General features: G+C 35.3%; 1 protein-coding gene across 50 annotated transcripts in view; it reads left to right on the plus strand.

Moving 5' to 3' along the window:
- The window catches only part of RIMS2 (regulating synaptic membrane exocytosis 2), a 447,566-nt gene that overhangs the window by 321,742 nt on the left and 103,676 nt on the right, over window positions 1-22,148 (plus strand). For 23 of the 50 annotated variants that reach the window (XM_068672422.1, XM_068672424.1, XM_068672425.1 and 20 more), the window contains one exon: window positions 13,173-13,262. The exons of 14 other annotated variants lie outside the window; for them this stretch is intronic. In XM_068672422.1, the coding sequence (XP_068528523.1) occupies window positions 13,173-13,262 (90 nt within the window). Of the gene's footprint in view, window positions 1-13,172; window positions 13,263-21,547; window positions 21,581-22,148 lie in introns of all 50 variants that reach the window. 13 more of the 50 variants (XM_068672421.1, XM_068672429.1, XM_068672435.1 and 10 more) reach the window with 2 other exon arrangements.

Consider the following 22,148-nt stretch of genomic DNA (forward strand, 5'->3'; position numbering starts at 1 on the left):
CTACCAAAAAAACAAACCAAACCAAAACAAAAAAAAAACACACACACACACAAGAACACACCATTCATCCAACCAAAAACCTAGAAGTTTGTCAGGCCAAACATCTGCCATAAAACCTTAAAGTATAAAAATGAAGTGCTGAGAAATTCAGCTGATAGTAGAGCTCAGCCAGAATTTGCCCTTCTATTTATGCTCAGTGGTACAGACTTTAATTACATGATCTCATAATAATCTGGTGTTATGAGGAAGTTATTTCAGAGACCATTAAAGCTGACATTAATACTGATTAACTGTCCTCTCTTAATTTCAGGTATGGGTGGTCTTATTCCAGAATAAAATTACCTACAAATGGAATTAACAGGGGTAGTTGATTAGCTTTAATCAGGGATAGCTGTCAGCCATAACTCCATTTTTTTTTCCTCTCACTCAGACAGAGTTTCAAGGCTTTAAATGAAAATAGCTATACTATCAACTGCATTGTCACAAGTCAGACAGAATGCAATGTGAGTTACTGAGATACTCTGATGGTTAGGAAAACACAACTACTATTTACTGTTTTGTCTCATTCAGAGCATAATTTCCCACTAAATGAACATAATTCTGCAACATAAGAAGGAATTTTATTCTGTATTTTTCAGCACCCTAACGTAGCTTGATGGGATGTAGAGAAAGATTATTGTAATGAAGTTGCAGAAAACCTCTATCTACACTGGTCACACTTCTATCATATTCTGTCAGCTGCGCTTTCACAGGTTTTTAAAAATATATGGCATACTGGTAGTTTGCATTGTAGAACATGATTGATCACATATGCATCATACTGGATAGGAACTTGGACTAACTTAAGCTTGGCTGGGAACTTGTAGTCAATCAGCAGAATTCAAAAACCACAGATATAAATATTTGCACCCAATCTTCTTGTGCATACATTTCTGTGTTACCACAGTATGTCTTCTGATAATGCAGGAATACCTCTTTTTAATTTAATTTTTTTTTTTTTAATTTTTTATTTCCACTAGGAATTTGCAAAGATACACCTTTGGACCTTTGGGTTTTACTTGTGGATGCTTAGTTCAATCTCCTGAGAGGCAGTAGAGTTCAGCCCCTAATTATTCTGAGGACTTTTCAAATATTTTATTTGCATTAGTACAGTTCCATTGAAAAACTTAAGAAATGTTACCCATAACACAGGCCTTACTTGAAAGGTTCGTACCTTTCAGAGGAAGTAATGGTTCATAGTATTCTCGTGTATTGGCAAAAGGAGGAATTAAAAACCTGTCTCTTCATGCCATTTGAAGGTCTTAACTTCTAGCTCTGATTCTAATATTGGCATAAAGAAAAATGAGCAAACAGTCATAGAGCTGTGCTCATGACAGCCATGGTTTATTTATGTGTTAGGGTACCAACATGCCAAAACCATTTTGTTCACTTCTCCTGGAACCAATTTTGTTAAAAGTCTTTGACACACCTTTTATACGTGATTTTTTTCTCAATGAGAAAAGGTTGACTGTAGACATGGTGTCCCTGCTGAATATTTTACAGTATGGAACAGATACAATTTTGGTTGCAATTTAAATATCATGATTTTATCTCAGAATTACAAAACAGAAAGCTATGTAGACATTAGTTTCCATTGCATTGGCATTGATTATTACCTAAATCTTTCTCCTTATTAGCAATAACCAGTTAGAACTAGCATGCAATCATAATTTTAAAACTGCTTGCTAAAGCTAAAGTCAAATAATTCAATGAACTGTGTAGTTGCACATAAACCTATACAAGTAATGAGAGAACTGTAAAAAAAATAATTGGAAAAAGAGTACAAAAAATCAATAAGTAATCATAATCTGAACCTTGAAAAACTACAATATATTGCATCATATCAAAACAACGCTTAATAACTGACATTTAAATGAAAGCAGCCTTACGGTACACCAGTTATTCACCACAACACTTTTGTATGTCATTATGGTTGTTACCCTGGTATTAGATGAGCTTTGTCACAAAAAGTTTTGGTTCTTATTTAATGAGATAAAAGAAGTGCATTTGTGGTGTTTATACCTTTAATCATAGATGTATATATACCTTCACTGTTGTTTCCAGCTATTTCAGTATTCTCTAAGATTTAGATATGCTCTAGGCAGCAGTATCTATCTAGCTATAGGTACTGATGGAGAAGCACCTGTCTTTCTGAAAGGTGAAAAGCCTATTACCTGGCAAATTGAGGATACTTTTTTTTCCAAGCTGGAGAAACATTTGCTTTGTTTATTCAGCACATATTAAGGTACAGAGTATGCCCACTTGCTTAGGATTTATACATAGTTTTAAATATGCTCTTTGAGAATGTAGGCCTGTCTTCTCTTGCAAGAGAAACTAAACCAAAGCCAAGCAGTAGATGCTTGTGAACCAATTATACATCAATATATGTCTGCTTTTTCTGCTTTGGTATTTATTGTCTGCTTTCTGATGTTTCAATAATTCATTAAGAAATTGGGTTATTAAGGACGGCATATGACCATCATTACTTTCAGAAGAAGGTCATTGGAGTAAACCAGAAATATTAACGAAAAATAGCAAAAGGATTTATTCAATTTTTAATTCACAGAAAATAATGTATGTGACAGATTAAGGGTTTTTATGTTATTGTGGATGTTTTTTGTTTGATATTTATCTTTTATTTGACAAGCTTGTAACAAAGCGTGCATGTTTTTGTCTTGCTTTTTTCCCCCAATAATACCTTGCTTATACAAATGCAGCAGGAGATGAAGAAAACAAACGTATTGGAGTGCAGGAATCGGAGGTCGAGGCAGGTCTGTCAGACCACAAGTGCCTATCTCCTTTAGTAATATTTCCCGTGAGCATGTAGGGAAGCTTTGCCAGCCAGCTTGTAAATATATTCAATTAAAAATCCAGACAAGAAAAACAAATTCGATATAGCATAGTTTATTTACTAGCTCGTAAATACATAAAATAGTTCAACTTGCAAAAAGCAGTTATTTTTTTTTCTCCCTCTTTGAAAGTACTCTGTCACTATGATAAGGTTACAGCCTTAGCCAGATCTGAGTGTACACCCCTTAAATGTGTTACCCTCTACTTTTCATTTATCCTTTTGGCAGGCAAGGAAGTAAATATTATTGTGCTGTGACACTTCTTCTTTAGTTTGTGTAGGTGGACTGATGATGCTGAACAAATAGCATTACACTGAAGTACTTAGAATATTTTGCATAATGTCTCTCATTGAGCTGGGAAGACACTTCAATCAGTAGACAAAGGAAGTTAGTATGATAAGAGCTGATGATCAAATCAAATAGATGCAAATATTTTTTGAACTCAAATACCATGTGATTAAAATATACAACTTTACATTCAAATTTCAGAAAACACACAGCCCTGCAGAGATCAAAAGAGTTTTTCATCTATCTTTTTTTTTTTCCTGCTCTTAGATTATTCTTTTTTCTCAAAGGAAGAATCATAAAAACTTAAATGTGCATTTACATGCACTGTTAATAGGTCACGCCTGGTCTGCTCTTCAAGTTAAATATTTTCTCACAAAATAATTTGTTATCCCTTTTGATAACTTTCTGTGACATTACACCAACTGTTGTGGGTGTGGAAGAGCAGCACAGAGTAGCTTTTCTGGTTGTAAATATTTGGGGCTAGATCAATGCTAAATTTAGCTGTCTAAAATTGTGGTAATAAAAAAGTGTGGTACCAACCTCAAAACCAAGGAGCACAGCCCAGAGAAGGATAATGTGGTGCAGTTATTACTGCAGTTATGTGGAGAGAATCAGGTGCTCCAGCAGGCCCAAAGAAATAATAAGCTCAGCAAAAAAACTCATCTTGCACTAGCTGGTAGGAAAAGTTACCAATGCCTAAAATCCCGTCCCTACTTAACAATAATTGCTTGAATCACAGTTCATCTGGAATCCTATGACCTGGATTCTGCTTCCATTGGTATTTAATAGAAGAAAATATGGATTGCTGTTTTCTTCTTAAAGCCAGAAATAATTACTGTGATAGAACTTATTACTGGTTCAGAAATCTGGATATTAGGATTTGAAGAGTTGGCAGCTAGAAAGCAGGACTTTTTCTTTAATTGTAGTTTGCAGTAAAGCATCCAAAGTGGCCTTTAAGATCTCAGCCTTCCCTTTTTTACATTATAGTGCAATGTACGTATTCTTGCTTTTGTTGTGATTCTGTCTCTAAGTGTGTGTTGTTCACTCGTGTGTGTACTGTTCACTCTGTGTGTTTTGTGTTAATTCAAGCATATTGCATGGAATTTTGCTAACATACTTTGCAAAATATTTGTGTGTATTGCAAAATATTTGTTATATTGTTCATCATCGTATCTGTTCCTGTTGTTAATCATCATTGTCTGTTTTTAATGTCATAAAGATTGTGAGGAAAAACATCAAACCCCACCTGTTAATGGGAGAAAAGGCAAGTTGTGATGGTATTGTTGGTGAATTGTGGGTGTTTTCATTTACTTAGTTTTTGCTGTGTGTGTGTGTGTTCTGTAGTTCTGCTAGTTCAAAATTAGTAACTTCGTGTATCTTCAATTTTAATGTGTTGTTCTTGCTCTTAGAATAAGTATTTTCAACTGTGGTTTTAAAATCTTTCTTAGAATCAAAAGTTCCAGAAAGATTGTTTTTACGGTTATTGAGTATGTAGTTTACACCACATAGATATGTGATCGTGCTGCCTATTTAGACCAGGTGGGGTAGTTGTACTTCTGCTCATTTAGGAATTCTCAGTTTGCTTTGCCCTACGAGCCCAAGTAGGTTTCACAGACATCTACGAAATTGTCTGCATTGTCTTCCATGTGTTACCAGGGCTATATGCTGTTACCTCTCTTGGATATATATTTTACAAGTTTGGCACATTTTTGCTAATCAGAGGAAAGCTGGACAATTTTAGTTTGAATATCCTGGTAAAAAAAAGTCTCATACTATTAGCAATCATCTCTATTGTTTAGTTCTTACTATGTTTGATATTTTATTCCAAATGCTGTAGAAATAAGCTTAATACAAAGCACTGAAATGTTGACATGGAGATATAGATTTATTACCTAATAATAGAACATGGAAGTTGCAATGAACAACCACAGCTTACTTGGCAGTTTTGAGTTCATGCTGCTAAAGTGCTGTGACAATTTTGAAGGAATGTGTTACGATTTATCCAGGTACTTCTAAAGCTTTATTACATTTAAACCTTATCTCATCAATATCTTCTACCAGTGAATGAAACACCGTCTAGACAGTGTCTTGGCTTTATTAAAATCTGGATATTGATTCTTACAATTCCATCTCTATCAGGAGGCCAGGCAAAGTACAGCCCCAGTTAGACTATTTTGTGCTATTCCTAGCTTTCTCTTTGCTAGATTCATGTAGCAGGGAGAACACAGGTACCAGGGAGAGCCAGGATTCAGTTTTGCCTGCGATGGTTCACCCTGTTGTGGGAAACACTATTTTTAATACTCTGCTTATTTCACTCGTCCCCTCACACATTGCAGACAGACTGCATGAGGTGCCTTTGCAGAAAGGGTGCGGTTCGTAAAGCAATGCAGGGTCTCATTTCTCTAACTCTGGAGGCTGTGCCAAAGTAGTTCTGAGTGAATTCAAGAGCTGGAAGTCAGCTGCCATAAACGTATTTCATTGTTATTACCAAAGAGTTCTGTGAGTTATACTTCTAAGATCCAAATTCTAACTGATAAAGTTGGAGGCTTTTGCCGCTGACTTGGCTGGGTTGATACACAAGTAATCAGTTACTAAGTCAGACTAAAGCTGTTTTTGTTCTTGCTTTATCTTCCACTCCTTCCACAAAACAATTTTTATAGAGAAAGCTTGAAAGAGGTACTTTGCACGATAAAACTAAATCTTACTAACCTGTTTTAAAGATGCGTTAATACATTTTGTGGTTTAGAACATCCTTCTCCAGAGCTCTTTCAGTCCAGAGGAGTGATCTGTGCCTAATATTTGATTTCAAATATTTATTACCAAAAAAAAACCACACCATCTCTTACAATTCTCCCTCAGGTATTTTTATTATTTTTTTCATGTATTTTGTACAACACCTTTTGATCATTTATGTTTGGAAGAGAAAGCTCCTGGTATTTCTACCTAATTTCTACTGCCTTAATTTTAGGTGCATAAAAGATGCTGTAGTTACTGAAGCAGAACTTAAAGCCTTTTGGATTACCAGCTCCCTCATTCTTTAGAGTATTTTTTATAATTACACAACAGCTTTGTCTATTTTGTGGGAATCAGGAATGCTTCTCAGTTTTTATCTCCCAGGTTCAGAAGTGTCTGGAGCCTATTTGGTTGGTGAGTCTATACCAAGACAAGACCCAAGTCACCAAGTTGTGCCCTTTCCCTGCACTCCAGTTTCCAAGCGCACGGGAGCCCCACCACGCTGTGAGCAGTCCAGATGCCCAAGAGCTAGAACGGACATTTCACAAAATAGAATTCCAGACTTTCTGCATGGTTTAGGCACGATTTAAAGAATTTAGGTGACTGAAGTGCAAACCAGGCAGAATAAGGGAGCCCCAGTCAAAGAAGTGGTCCCAGATTTACTTGCAGAACTAGTGGATACACATGTTTTTTGAAAACTAAGCGTGTTGCTGTCACGCCAAAGGGACTCTCATCCTGCTGGCAGACCTGAGCATCTTCTTCCATCTAAGACCATGTGGGATTCCTGGAAATGGGGCTTACACCTTGCCTGAACTACTAAACATGACAGCCATGAGTCTCTTGTGTGCTCTCGATTTCCCTGCTCATGGAATCCAGGCTTTGCTAAGAGACCATGGCAGCTTCTGAATTTTGCATGAAGAATGATACTGATTATGTTTAATGTGTGCCGTGAGTATACCTTACAAATTTATGTGTGTTATGAGAACTTAGGGAGGGTAATACTAGATTTTAATTAAATTCTAGTTCAAGCAAAGTAAGGTTTAAGTAAGGTATTGAGCTATTGAGGCTGCTCCAGTTGTAGGAAAGCACATAACTGCAATCCTTGCTTTGGGAAAAGGGGTGGAATAAAATCCCCACAAGAACACAAAACAGAAGTAAATCACCCATAAGATGCCAGCAGCTCAGCCAGAGCCAGGAGTGGGGCAGCAGGGGTGACACAAGGCAGGTCATCCCCTCACCCTGTCCCTCAGCCCCCAGTGCACGGAAAGCAGGACAGGGCCCAGGACCATGCAAGAACCTCAACTTGAAAAAGCTCCTGAATAAAGGCAGAGGAGGCTAAGGCTTCTTCCAGCTTTTCCAGCTTTTTGGTGAAGGACTCTAAAGCTAGCTCAGGCTTCTCAGGCAGCTCCCCCTTATCACAAGAAGGCAGCTAAACTTCTCAGCTGCTCATGTGCACTTGTGCCCTGCCAAGAAGCATTGTGCCCTGCCAAGAAGACCATTAAAATCATAATAGCCCAGAAAGCATAAGAAATAGTATCCAAACCAGGGGCTTAAATATCCAATAGAGTAGAATAACATGTTGGTTATAACAAACTATTAGAAAAAGATTGCTCAAGAAAATGATAGGTTATATATACTATAGTCACATGTTTATGACAGAGATGCAAACATTATTTAGTTCCAGATATCAAGAAATCTTTTGTATGAATCATTGTTACATTTCAGAATTTGTATGGAGAATTTCCATTCATGAAATCCTCTTCTACATTACATGTTTCAGGAGCTTACATACATGGAATATATGTGCAGAATAGCCTGAAAAATAAAACCGAATCCATAAACCAAATTAAACCTTACATCCTGCACTTTGCTGGGTGGATTTGTAGTCTGTTCACATCTCCTTGCGTGCACGGAGCACTTGCTGATAACCAAGGGCATGCAAACTTGAATAGAGACCACAGAAGAGAGGTGCAGAGCAAAAGCTTGCATTTTGTTCCATGTTTATGTTGGTCATTACCTGTAATGTGCCTTATTTAAATTAATTAATCATAAGACTCTGGAGATATTTTGACTTTTCTTTCTGCTTACCCTTCATAACAACATGAGGACCATACCAGGTCCGACCAGAAATCCACCTAGCCTAGTGTTTGTCCCTAGCAGGCTAGGTGTGGATGCTGGGGAAAGGAACCTGAGCAGAACAAATACCTAGCAAAGCTGCAGAGCTTATCCAGGATGCTGGATTCCCAGTCTCCAGTGTTTTGTGCCTCAGGGTCTTACAGAAACATCAATGGTATCTTTGTGTGGTATCTCCATCTCCCTCATAAGCTCTCTGCACCTCCTGCCTTAAAGTGGTCCTGTCAAGGTAACCCTGCAGTGCTTATCCAAACAGCTGATTCAGTAGAGCTACTCTTTGGAGATATTCAAAATAAGCCTGTTCTGAATAGGCCAACAGGCCAGCTGTATCGTATTCATTTCTAATGTGTTTCTGGCATATAACCAGAAGAGGGAGCAAAACTGCTGTATTTTAAAAACATATATGAAGATAGGAAACAAACAAATCCTCCCCCACCCCAAACAATCCTGGAAAAAAGCCTTGATAGCAGCTTAAAAATAATGTCTTTGCTTTGTGATAATTAAATATACCTTCTTAAATATAGGTATATTTATATTTAATGTACCATTAACTGACTATTTTATTCTTCTGGTACAGTTCCTTTAATTTTTTCTGTTGTTTATTCATGTTTGGCAGTCTGTTATATTTAGTAAAGAACCAAGTGATACTTTGATTTTTAGCTAAAGGTAGGCTGTGACTCTACTCGCTAGTGTACTGTAGTATTAAAACAAGTTCTCTCTGTGATGTTGTTGGACTGTATCTAACATTCTGCTCTAGACTAAGCAATAGAAGATGATTATGCTATTCCCCATGTAGAAGGACCCACTACTAAGACAGTTGGAAAATAAGTTTAGATTGGAATTGATGATGTTTTCTGCTAGGGAATATGATGAGATGAGACTACTACTGGATGACTTGAACTGTTAATTGATTTACAACTACAAATAATTAATGTAGCCTTGAAGTCAATTTGAAGAAAATATTTCTGGAGTAAAGGAATAACCTACAGTGCACTATAATTTTTGTTACACTAGTAATGGTAATATAAAATGTAGTTACATGGCAATATTTTTTATTACCTACCTAATGACTTCCATTAAAGTTATTTTAATGTATTCCCACTGCAGCCCCAGGGAATGAAGCCCACTATTTTTATTATTTTTTTTTCTCCAAGATGTATAGTTCAGTAATGAACATGAGATGAAAACAATAAATAATTAAGATATGTCAGCATTTTTATTGCAGTGCTGCATTAGTTAAACCCTCAATATAAGTGATGCTTAAATAGCTGTTTAAGAACAACACTTTATTTATTTTAAAATGCTGTTAGCATATACCAGCATTCATTTGCTGATTTGGCTCAGTTTGCAAACTAGTTTCATGTGAAGTTCTTTTCTTTGAGTATTCTTTTCCGTATGGAGAAAAAACTTTAGATGACCTGCTACAGCGTAAATAGGAGAGGCTAAGAAGTGGTGTCCTCAGGTATGGTGTGAAGCACTGGTACGATGTTACCTGCAGAGGCGGGAGGTCTTGCTCAAATTTTGATAGAAAAAGACACTGAGTCTTGTCTTTAGGTATCAGACCAGAGTCTAGTTCTTGTTACAGCAGGGTAGGGGAACCTCAGCCCTGTTTTACAGAGGTATCTGGAAGTTCCCCTGATGTAGGAGTAGCAGCAGAGTTCCTTCATTGCTGGCTTTGTGTCACATGGAGCTGGCCTTGATGCCATTAACAGTGGTGTTAGGTGGGATTGGATTCATTCCTTATAAAATGTAGTACATCTGGCACAATTCACGTATCATGACTTAAAGCCATTTGCTTTCCTCCACTTTTTCCAGTGGAGGTTTGACAAAGCTGGAGTTTTTCCCTCTTGGTGGACTTTCTTTTATTATATCTCTTTTTATATTTTATTATAGCTCTTCTTATTTTCTTAGGGAATTTGCTTTGTAAATTAAAACTTGCATAATGTGAATTTAGCCTCTTCTAAAATAAGTCTAATTAATTCCTCTTCTCCTTGTATTCTTAATGCATGAGTTAAAAATCATGAGCATCTGGTTCAAAATGTAGTTTCTTAGCTTTTGACAATTTATTCCACAGTTCTAATGGCTTTTCACTGTGCTGCTTCGTGTTTAATAAGCACTAGCAAAATCCACTTTTGACTCATTTTTAAAGTAGTTGTCACCATAAATTATTAAGAATATAATTCCTTTCTGAGTGTTCAACTTACAGCATTAAAAATAGAAGTTCTGAGAATTTTTCATTTGCAGGAAAAGATGACTACATTAAGTATGTCCTAGTGAAAAAGTGAAGACTTTATGATAAGCTAATTAAAAGTCTAAAACTCGAAATGTACTGATAAAAATTGCTTCACAGAAATTTTTGGAGCTGAAAAGAATAAAAAAGCTGAGTGGATTTAATAAAAAAAGAAATTTGAGAGAAACTTTCAAGCAAAGGGTAACTGAGAAAAGGAATGTTATTGTCTGTAGTGCAGAGAAAAGAAGGGAGGGGGTAGTATTTGCATAAGAAAACCCTCTGTCATTAGCATCTTGGTATTCTGCTGCATCATTTTGTAGCTCTGCAGCTTGCAGCATCATTCTGCTTCAGCTGCGACATAACTGGAGCTCAGAGCACATATTTAGAAAATCAGAAAAGCTGGAGATCCGCAACAATTCTATGTTATTTCCTTACTTTTAACACCGAATATTCTAAACAAAAGTGGAATAAATGCTGAGTTTGTTCTTATCAGTAGGTATAGTGGAGTGCACCCACCTGTCCCAGGCAGCATGAGCGAGTGTCATTCTCAGAAGCGAAAGGCACACGGCCAGGTAGCATCCTGATGTGCTCTGGGGAGAGCCTGGCTGCACAGCTCTGTGGTGCTGGTGCCCGGGGGTAGATGCAACAACGGCATCTAATGAAACAACCGCATTTAACAATTTTATTGTTCATACTGATAGGAAGAAATCTGAATCAGTGCACCTGTCAAATCCTTCTAGCCCCAACAGTGCTTCAATAACTATAATTTTTGTACTCAGTAATCTCATCTTTTATATAATCTGTGAGGTCAATGATTTTATTATGTCTTTCATTAGTCACAACTGATTCTCACAACAGAAGACAGATTGAAATTCATTTTGAAGTGAGAGTGGTGAGAAGTGAATGATAAATTAGAAAATGGGAAGATTTATTTCCAAATATTTATAAGTTGGCCAAAGAAGCTTTGATTAAAACAAGGGAATAGAAGGTGGCCCTGTGCCTTGCGGGGGGGGGGGGAAATAAAAATAAAAATAAATAAAATAAAATAAAAGAGAGATAGAGAGATTTTAGAGACTATAATGCAATCTAACCAATACTAGCCAAACTCTTGCATTGTTCCAGAAGTCAATGAAGCTTTTCATCTGATCCGAACTCAAGTACCTGCAGTCTCCATGTACTCAGTCTAAGAGTTGTACTTACCTTCTGAAAAAATGAAACAGATACTTGAATTTAATGTTGTAAGAATAACTGTAGCTGTAGAAGGATCCTTGAAACTTTTTTTCTGAAAGTATTTACATGGTGATACTATCACTTTTAGTATAAGCATTAAAAAGTAGCCTATATTGCTTTTTATAATGGGTTTTGCTCTTTTAAGGCATGGCAAAATATTTATTCAAAGAGTTATATTTTTATTTGATGTTTATCATAAAATCAAAATTTTGTTAGGAAGAAACATAAGATTTTATTTCCACAGTTTCAAAACAGAATGTGCCTTCTGAATTTCAGTGCTACACACAGTACTTCAAAGGTATCAGTTTGTGTTTCAACATGCATATCTGTGGTGTCCTAAAAACATTATATTGAAAATGTTATTGATGTGTTATTACTTGAAGGCTACAACTCCATCATTTTCAAAAGTGAAAGCCACCTTTCACAGGACAGCAGCCTGTTGTAGAACAACAGCCATAGATAAGATGGCTACAGGATAACTGCAGATAACATTTTTAAATGTTTACATTCTGAATTCCAGATATCCACACAGCTCAAATAATGAAGAAAAAGAAATGTCATGGGCTAATATAATTTTATGTCTTTTTTTTTTTTTTTTTAATTAACAAGATTGAGAATGTACTCCATATCTAGCATATTCTTCTCCATCACTAGCTATTTCTGTGATTACATAAGTGGTTATACCCATGCTTTATGGCTGTAAGGACCTTTGCATTTGGGGGGGATCAGCAAAATAAGCAGTTTCACAACAGCCCAAAGCAAAAATGGAGCTTAAGGTATTTAATCTATCTAATTGATTGGGCTAGATTTGGTTTTGACATGAGCTATCAAAAGCTTTAAAGCGTAGTGTTATGATAACCACACAGTTTAATATTCAGAAGGTAGAGAATTTAAATGTAGACCAAAAATATCTGACATTGTCACAAAGACTAAAGTCTTGCAATCCTAGGAAATGGAGTCCCTATCTGGAGGACAGTGTACATGCCTATATCCATAGCTCTTTTCATGAGCAGATAGGTCAGAAATGCTGGTGTCAGGCTATAGGAACCGTAATTAGGAAGAGTGTCTCAATATGCCTAAAATACAGGTTGAATTTAAATCAAATTCCAGATTTTAAAAGTGAATCTGACCTACTTTCGGCTTAAATATTTTTAACTCAATTTATTGTTAAAAATACTTTTGCAATTTAAAAACAACATGCATGTCAAATGGTTTGGTTTTACTTTGTTTGTTTGTTTGAATTTTTGTGAATTTGTGAAGTCTTTTCTACTAAAATATTTTTGCATGCCTTTTTAAATTCAGATAAATATATAAATATTGTAAGAAGCTATAAAATATCCTGTTCTAGATTTTTAAAATAGGAGGAGTTATTGTGTAAATAACCTCCAGTGTTTGTTGTTTTGTTTATTTTTTTTTTCACAATTGTTCTATATAAAAGAGAGAGAAATATCTGATGTATTACATAGACATTAACTTACATAGAGTATATCCTTTTCCTTGTTTAAGTTGTTGACTAAACCTCTTCATCACAGGCCTCTAAATTAAATAAATAATCTAATTTTTTCTGTGTTAATGATAGTATTTTGTTTAGATCAAGTTGTCCCAAATGGTATTAGGTATCTTATAATGTAAGTTATATAATATTTCTGATTTTTTTTGGTTTATGCTAGAAGTTACATGGGAGGACCAGCAGAAAAAGGTGAATGGTACAATAACTGATGAAAAGCTATTGCCGAAAAAGAAACACCATTCTGAGCCAGGTTTGTCAGGGTTTGGAAAACCACATGAAAGCATGAGACTATAAAAACACATTTCATGCTTTTGTAATGCGTGTGTGCTTGATGTACTTTTTTTTCTTTTTTTTTTTTTTTGGTGTGGAATTTTTAGTATGTAGAGACTATTTAGAATAGTGTTGTACATAGTTCTGTTTTAGAATAGCAAAAATAGATCTGCTTTTGTAAACAATTGTGTTAGAATGCACATACATTAGAAAAGAAATATTCTGGCATATTATTAGACTTAGCTTGCTCTTTAGATTTGAACTTTGTTATAATTTATCCATGTGTGCAAGCTTCAGGAATCCAGGTATAAGTCATGTTGATTCTTGTTTAGTTGACTGAACAAAGGTATCTACTGCATGCAAGGTGAGAAAGTCATCTTCAGAGACTTGAATCTGAAACCTTCGTGTACTGTCATGGCAGAAATAACATTGTGACCTTTTTTTTTTAGCATGAGCTGCAATTTATATCTCCATACAGCTGGAGTTTGCAAATCTATCCTGTTCATGAGTGGATTTCTTCTGGAGCTAAGAACTAGCAAAAAGTTTCTTCCACCCCAAACATTAAGTGCAATTATTCAGCTCTGTCTTCATTACTACAATTGCATAACAATAAGAAGCAAGCCTAATAATAGTGATGATAATGCTGATGGTAATAATAGTATTGTTCTCTCCTCTGAATCAGACAATAAGAGGTGCTAATCACGTTATTTTAATCACTTGTAAAAATGCACTGTGCTGTTATGGTGATGAACACAATGTAAAGAGTAGAGAAGAGTGGAGTAGAGTAAGAATGGAATAGAATAGGACTATACTAGACTAGAAAGTTTTAGATTGCAGGTTTCGCCCTGTATTTAAATGTTGATCCATGTCTCTCAAATGAATGGGAGTTTTCCAGTTCCAAGAGTACAAAGACATAGTTCTTGTCTGCAGATCTCTCTCTGGCCATAATAATTGTCTCATTCTAATAACAACACTTTTCCCAGTCATGTCAGTTAAAGTTTACATGACTGGACATTTGTGCCACCTCCTAAGTGCTGTAATCTTAATTTTTTGGCTTACTTACATGCTGAACACCTCCAAGTTTCTTATTGAATCTGAACTATGCAGCTTCAAGTGCAAAAATCAGGACTGAAGAGGAGCAGCAAAATCCAGATTCAGTCTCTAAACTAGAAACTGGGGAATACAGCTGCAAAAGGACAGACCTTCATTTGAATTCCTGCTTCCTGACGTTTTAATTCATCAGAGAAAGTTACAGGATAAAACAAGTATTGCTTGTAAGATCCAGTCTTGCAATGTAAGTGTATCTTCTTTTGCAGCTGAATGTCTTAGGTATTGAATGAGAAATTCAGGATACAACATCTGCATATCTTCACTGTTGCCTTTCCGGGGTAATTTTTGCAGAATAATCTCTCTGCCCGGACTTTTACTGTACACCATAGTTAGGTAAGAGCATTATCTCCATCTCCCAGCTGAGGTGGGCTTAAAAACGTAGTGCTCTGTTGTCTAGGCAGATGGCACATCCATTGTTATTAGCAATAACTTGTTTGGAGTCACCTTCCACATTCTTAGAAACAGGAGCCATACTTCGTTAGATGCCTGCTTTTAGGGCATTCTAGATTTTGGAATGTGAGGAAAATCTTGTAATTCTAAGACAAGAAAACAGGTGGCAGAAATCGGAAGCAAAGGTGTACATTAAAAAGTAGTTACTTTTGAAAGCATTTGTATATCAGAACAATGTTTGTCTGATTTTCTTTTTTATCTATTTTTTTCCTCTGGAACAGTATCACTGATCTCAAGTACTGCTGTGGATACACAAAATTGGTTTGGAAAGCCACAGTCACAATTGCCAAACCCCAGAATAGATAAAGACTTGAGAAAAATTTTGCACTGCACTTCACAGCCTTAGGTCTTTATGTAAAGGCTGATGTCTGATAAGAACATGAATTCTGCTTTGATTTTTGTTTTCAGGATTGTCTTTCATGGTATGTACACTTGGGACAATGATGTGTGATGTTTCATGGTGCTTTTCCAAACTGGTTCTCTGTACTGAAGAGGCAGGAGAAATGGTGGAGTACCAGCACAACACACACCTGCAGCTTTCAGGATGCAAGTTACCTGCTATATGTGGCACACTGCTGGCCCCTACAGACATCCCTATATCATTACAAACCCATAGTATCTTCATTTTCAAGGCATACCAGAAGCAGGGCAACTGGGAGGAGATTCCACTGTACTCACACCTGGATGTTGAGATATATTGGATCTGTAACCAGTGATGTGGCCTGATTAAGGAAACTTCAAATTGCTTGAAGCTTGTCAATACGGGATTTACCCTTTGCAAGGACTGTGCTTTCTTTCTTTAAATGTTCTGTTGGCACAGCACACAGCAAGGAGATACTACCACAACTTAGTCCCTGGCTGAAGCTGGTGGTCTACCAAATGCAGCAAGGAGGAATATGGGTACCTAATATTGCTGTTCCCCTCTTTTAATTGTCTTTTCATACAAAGAATTTTCTGCTATAGCAGAAACTTGTCCTGTTTTTTAGGTTTTGTTCGTCTCTTAAGAATTTAACCTAACCAGTCACATGGAAACAGCCAGGCAGAATTACAGCTACGAAAAGCTGTGAGAAAAATGAGATATTGATGACATGAATACATTGAGCAAATTACTGGGACTGTGAACAAATTGTAGATAAAAACATAAATAGATAATAAAAATAATTCAAAGTAACAAAAAAAAGAATAGTAATGCTGTGTCATGGGAAGTGTTAATACGTGTGACTAAAAATGAGATTAGCAAATTTGTTGGAGTACAGTTTAAGGTCATTAAAGAAGCAAAATGGAAATGTAGTAGGCTGGGGTGGTAGTGATTTTTTTTTTTTTAATTTTAATAGAAATACAGTTGAATAAAATACTGTTTTTCCTTAAAAAAATCAATTATTTTCACCTGGTATCATCACTCATCTCTTCTGAACCTATAGGGTTGTTTAAGGGAGAATGCACATCATTTAGGGCACCAGGGCAGTAATAATCATTTCTGTTGCCTGTAAACTGTTGTACAAGTGAATAATCAGTCTCACTATCCAAAGTCTGGGAGGTGAACGCAGTCTAGTAAACTGCATTTCCATCCAGAGATGATACAGGCGATGCAGGAACAACCTATGTGAGATAGCAAAGGACGTATTACTGTTTTTACACTGCTTTTCATACTTTAGGCCAGTAGATTTTACATTTATTATCTGAAAACCATTCTGTGATAGTTTCATCATCGCTGCCTCTTGAGAAGATGGCAGTGTCATCAGATGTCCAACCCTTGTCAACACTTTTAATTTCAAAGCAATGGTCAAATAACATAAGGAAGCACTGACATATTTTGATATGATTCAAAAAGGAGACCGATTAATTTAAATGTACATCTCAGGATGGAAAAAAGGTCAAAGCGGGGTGCTTCTGTAATTATTTGGGGAAGGCAATACTTCTTTAATACTGTATTAAGGTTGTAGGGGAATTGTAACAATGGTAAGTTAAACACATCAGAAAACACAAAGGTGATGCATGCTTACAAATGGTAAGTCTTTATATACAGTGACTGGTTTTCAATTTGAAAGAAATCATGGCTTATGTCTTTATCCTGGTGGAAGCATTCCTTAACTATACACAGAAAAAACCTTTCTGAGATAACATCTTCGTAGTTGAATAGTTCATCTATTGCCATGGAATCAGCTGAAGTAGTAATACAGTAGTAAAAAAATAATTCAAAACAAAATGGTGGTTATTTTAAAATAAGTTTGTAGTTAGTAAGTATGGTATCATAAGTATGATAGAATGTACATTAAAAAAAATGCTGTTAGAAATGGGGAATAAGATTAGGCAGGAAAAGGCAAGGTATTTTTGCTGAAGATGGGCCACTCGGAGAGAGGCAAGAACACAGTAGCACTTCATGTAAAGGCCATCATGAGCAATGGACAAATCAAAAATTATGGTTAAACAAGAAAGCTGGTATAAAATTGCCATCTTGTGAAAAGGAGAGGAGCAGAGTGGCGTCAGGGACTAGTTTATGATAGCTGAAGAGGAAAAGTCACTAGGCAGTAGAACAGTTGTCAGAAGAACGGAGTGGGAAAGTAAAAGAAGTCATCTGAGGCCCTGATGCAAGGGCCCTCTGGTAGGGCTGGTGAAGAAAATACAGAAAAGGTTCTTACAAAGATGCTGTGGGATCTGGAAAGCAGTGAAGTGGGTAAAATTTACAGAAAAAGCTACATATTACAAGCCATGTTGAATCTATGGGGATTGTTTGACCTGTGCCAAGTGAGAAGCAATTCAGATTGAATATATCGTATGAATAATTGTTTTCTCAAAAGAATATGAGTGTTCCCACACTTCTGATGAACTCCTTTTTTAATTAGTAGATGTTGTGCATAGAAGATGTATTTATTTAAAATAAGTACTCTGAAGTATTTACTTAAAATTTACTTTCTATGTTTCCCTGTACCACTTTGAAAGTCAATATGCCTACTCTGTACCAAAGTAACAGAGTATTATCCTTATCTCTGGGTAGGAATTAATGACAATTTCCATATTCTTATTGTCTTTACATAGCATGTATTTTATATAGCATATATTAAGCCTTGCATATATGCTGTAGTTACAAAAATGAATGCATTGCTTCTGTCTTCCTGTGTTTTCTTCATCTTATTTAGTCCTCAGCTAACATTTTTGAGCAAAAATGTCAGCATCTGTCCAGGGCGCGACTGTCATTTTGTGTGTATGAGTTTACACTTTAAGATGAAAAACTCACTTTTAACTAGTAAGAAAGTACCTCATTAAAAACATTGAAAGTATGAAATGGGTTCTGTATCTACAGGAAGGGTAACTGGAAGACGTGGTTTAATGCTATTAAATAGATTATGGAAGACCGATTTTATGCAGACTTGAACAGGGTCAAATAGCCATTCACTCTAAATCTTCTTTTAACAATTATTTCTGCACTTAACTATTCTTCTTTGTAGTCCTCCTCTTTTACCAGTATCCTCAGCATTAGAGAATTTGAGTGGTGGTAGGGAACATCTTCCCAGAGAGCTGGATGCTTTATGTCATTCTTTAAGTCTAATCACATCCAGACTAGGGACATATACTTACAGAACATGCAGACTTGATGGAGCATCTCTTTTTTAAAGTCTCCTCCCTGTTTTAAGATTGTGCCTATTTGATTGTGCTGTTACATGTCTTATGGCATAAAGAGTGTTCACAAATGAGGTTTTTCCTGATCTTGAAGCCACAGAAAATTTTGAGGTCAGAAATGCAGTGAAAGATCTTCATTTTTAAGGAGCAAAGAAAACTGAAATTAAGAAAAACCTTGAAGAAAGGAAAAAAAAAAAAAAAAAAAAAAAAAGATTAATTAACTTACATCTTGTTGTCCCATGCTACTTTTAGAATTTCAGGTGGGCATGTTTGCTGTACAAGGTTTCAAGCACTTTTTTTTTATTTTTAAAAAATTAAGTTCCTAAATACTTCTCTTTAATAACTGACATTGCTTACAGCAAAAAGTTCTGTATCAAAGCATGATAAAATAGTTGATATTTCTCCTGTTTTAACCAAACTTGCAATACAATAGCTGGTTTTCATTTGTTTTAGAAGTTTATTCATTCAGAGAGTCTAATTTGTTTCTAAATCTGTGTATAATACCCAGACTCCGTACCACACTCATACATCAAGATACACAGTTTATACAAACAAATGCTTGTTCCACAAGAAAGCAATAAAGATGCCAATGGAAACTACCAATTGACACCTAAATTTAATAGAATTTTATTCCATGATGTTGTTTGCAGATTTTAATACATTTCCATCAACAAAGATTGAATGTAGTGTATTTCAAGCTCCAGAACTAGACAATTTTCATGAATGATCCAGAGAGATTTATGGATCCAGAGAGATGTATGGGTAGCTTCTTAATCATGAGGAGATTGGTTGCTATTAAGTGCTATTGCATCTAAATTAATAGGTCTAATGGAAGTATACTGGTGCATTACTATATCACAAACTACTTCTAATTCACTAATGCTTGCAACAATTAATATACACATTTTACAAACTATGTATATCAAGAAATGAGATATCATCTGAATAGTTATCCACAATAAAGAAAAAAAAGACAATATATTTGTAAATATTTTTTCCCAATGCTTTGCATGAGGGCTTTTAAAAATTCAGTTTTTAAAACATATCGCCAGATGTATCTGATATGCAGCCAAATACTGGCTATTCCTTGCTAAAATCCTCCAAAGGAGTCCTTGGCATATTCCTGACTTGGAAATTAAGTGGTTCTAAACATCTTCTGAAAACTTCTGAAGTTTTGGCTTAATGTAGTATATTGCTTAAAGCTATGCTATCCTTGCAGCTATTAAAATCCACAAATGGGGTATAAGGGTGTCATGATAGAGACTTTCTAATGATAGTGTTTGACATAGAAGGAGTGCTTGCTTTGGGGCTGTAGATAATATATAAACACACAGATAACAGAAAACATTTTCAGAAAAAAAAAGTTTTTATTTTTTTTGCTGGGTTTTTGATGATGGTAATTATGATCTATTTATTTAACTGTTACAGAAATTACAGCTACATTGTATTAATATGGGCTGTATAAAATTAAGGAGAAGTAGGTCTTTATTTTCATTGTTAATTTCTTACTATGGATTCATTGCAATTTATTATGCAATTTACGCACCATTACTTTTCTTTTTTTTTTTAACATGTGAACACATAGCATCCTTTGTCAAAACTGTCAGCTGCTATGCTTTCATATTATATATCTCAAATATAGCACTTAACTGTGTTCATCCTGTAAGCAAATTTAATTGCCTTAAAATCAATTCCAAATATAAGTTACAATCTGTGTTTACAGCAAAGTTTTGGTGCAGTCTTGGCATTTGTTGGATGAAAATGATAATCTGCAAGCTATATAACAAAATGGTTTAACTGTAGAACATGGGTTATCAGATGAAAATTAGTCTTGTCTTTCATTTTGTTTTGTTAATTTATATTGCTTATGTTAATTTATATTGCTTAGTCTAATTTTGCATTTTTCAGTGCTATTGATATTGACTGCAAAAACTACAGCATATTTTTTGTGGTGTATGAATTTTTCTGGAATTTTTAATCTAATATCTGCACTGTTACTGAGTTATGAGCAGTATTTTGTGACTCACAAACTGCGAGCAGACCTTAGATCAGGACTTACAGATACATATATTTGCTTTAATTCTGATGCTTTTTTTGTAAGAATGCACTTGTTTTGCTAGTGATGGTAGCTTCATAGTTCAATGTAATTATTATTACTTTTCAAGATAAATTCCTCCCATTCTTTTGCTACAACTAGATGTTCAGTACAGAGAATGACATTGTCCCTCAGATGTTCTCCATGTCTGAATGGCAGTGTGTGTTTTGAATTTGAAATAATAAAGTAAGTAATGAGATAGTTGCTTTGGCATTTAGTTTGCATGCATTTCCAATAACTTAGACTACTGTGAGATGAATAATATTTGATTTGGAAAAATATCTGCTGAATTGACCATGAGAGTTATTAGCTATACATTCTCTTTTCTCATATTCAATATTTTGGTCTTGAAAATATTGCCGTTGGCAAAGTGTTACAATAACATGGTCCTTTCCAGAGTGTGTTATGTGGATTCTGAAATTCATGAGCTTGTATATCCTTTTGCAAACAATCTGTTTCCTTTTTATTTTCCATTTTGGGTACGCGAAGTTTGGTTCAGAATAAATTAAAATCATTTAATCATTGAACTAATCTAACAATACACTTCCCATTGGTGACTTTAAACTGGGTGTTCAGTACTTGAAAGAAAAAACTAATAATGGCATTCAAGTTAATAACATTTCGAAAAGTTGAACAGTCATGAACAAAAGTGTTTCTGCTAGTTAACATACCTTTTACTATCCAGGTTTCTTTTCAGCTTCATTTCAAGATTGACTTTGATCTCAATTATAACATTTGTTACTTCCTCAGCTCCTCTACTAACCCTGTCTTTGCTGTTCTTTTTCAACTGTAGTTTAACCACTTCTTTCTCAGCTTTCTTCCTCTTTCTGATGTCTTGCTATTTTTCTCCCCATTTACTAACTCTGCACTGCAGACTTCTCTCTAAAACAATTTTTGGCCCTTTCCCTCAGTGTCAGTTTTAACCTTCTGAATACATCCTCTCACGCCCATCTCCTTTGTCTATGTCTGTCCATTACACGATGTGATCACAGAAGAAGCGGAATCATCACGGAGAAGAAACTCAGGTCTGTCTCTTCTACTGCTTTTCTCTGTGCTATTTTTCTCATTTTACCTTTCCTATAGATTTTATCATAGCTCATCTCATATACTTTTCACTCTCTTCCTCTCTCAATATATTAAAACATTAGCAAACTGTAAGAGTTTAAGTTAAATCAAGATGTTTATATAATACTTATTACCTATGAATTACGTACTCTGCAAAAAAGTTTAAAATCAACAGATAACACGTGCATACTTTTAGACTTTGAACTGGTTAAGTTTCTCTCTCATCTGTATTTATTTCCTACCTCCAATATCTTTGTGTTAGCCTCTGAGCTTCGAGCTAGCACAAGAAACACGTATGTTTTCTAAACGTATAAACTGTAATTTGTATATCTTCACATTTGGAAACTTCTACATAAACTAAAAAATTTAGACATAAGAAGTCATTTTTCACCTTGGGGAGGATATAATTTAAGAACCAAACAATCTCAGTAAGATACATATCATACACTGAAATTTCAAACCTAGCTTTTTTGAACAAAATCCATTTTGATTAGAAGTTGAGTTGTTAAAAAGCTGTTCTCTCATTGA

The sequence above is a fragment of the Anas acuta genome, chromosome 2 (genome assembly GCF_963932015.1).
Source record: "Anas acuta chromosome 2, bAnaAcu1.1, whole genome shotgun sequence".
NCBI classification, from domain to species: Eukaryota; Metazoa; Chordata; class Aves; order Anseriformes; family Anatidae; genus Anas; species Anas acuta.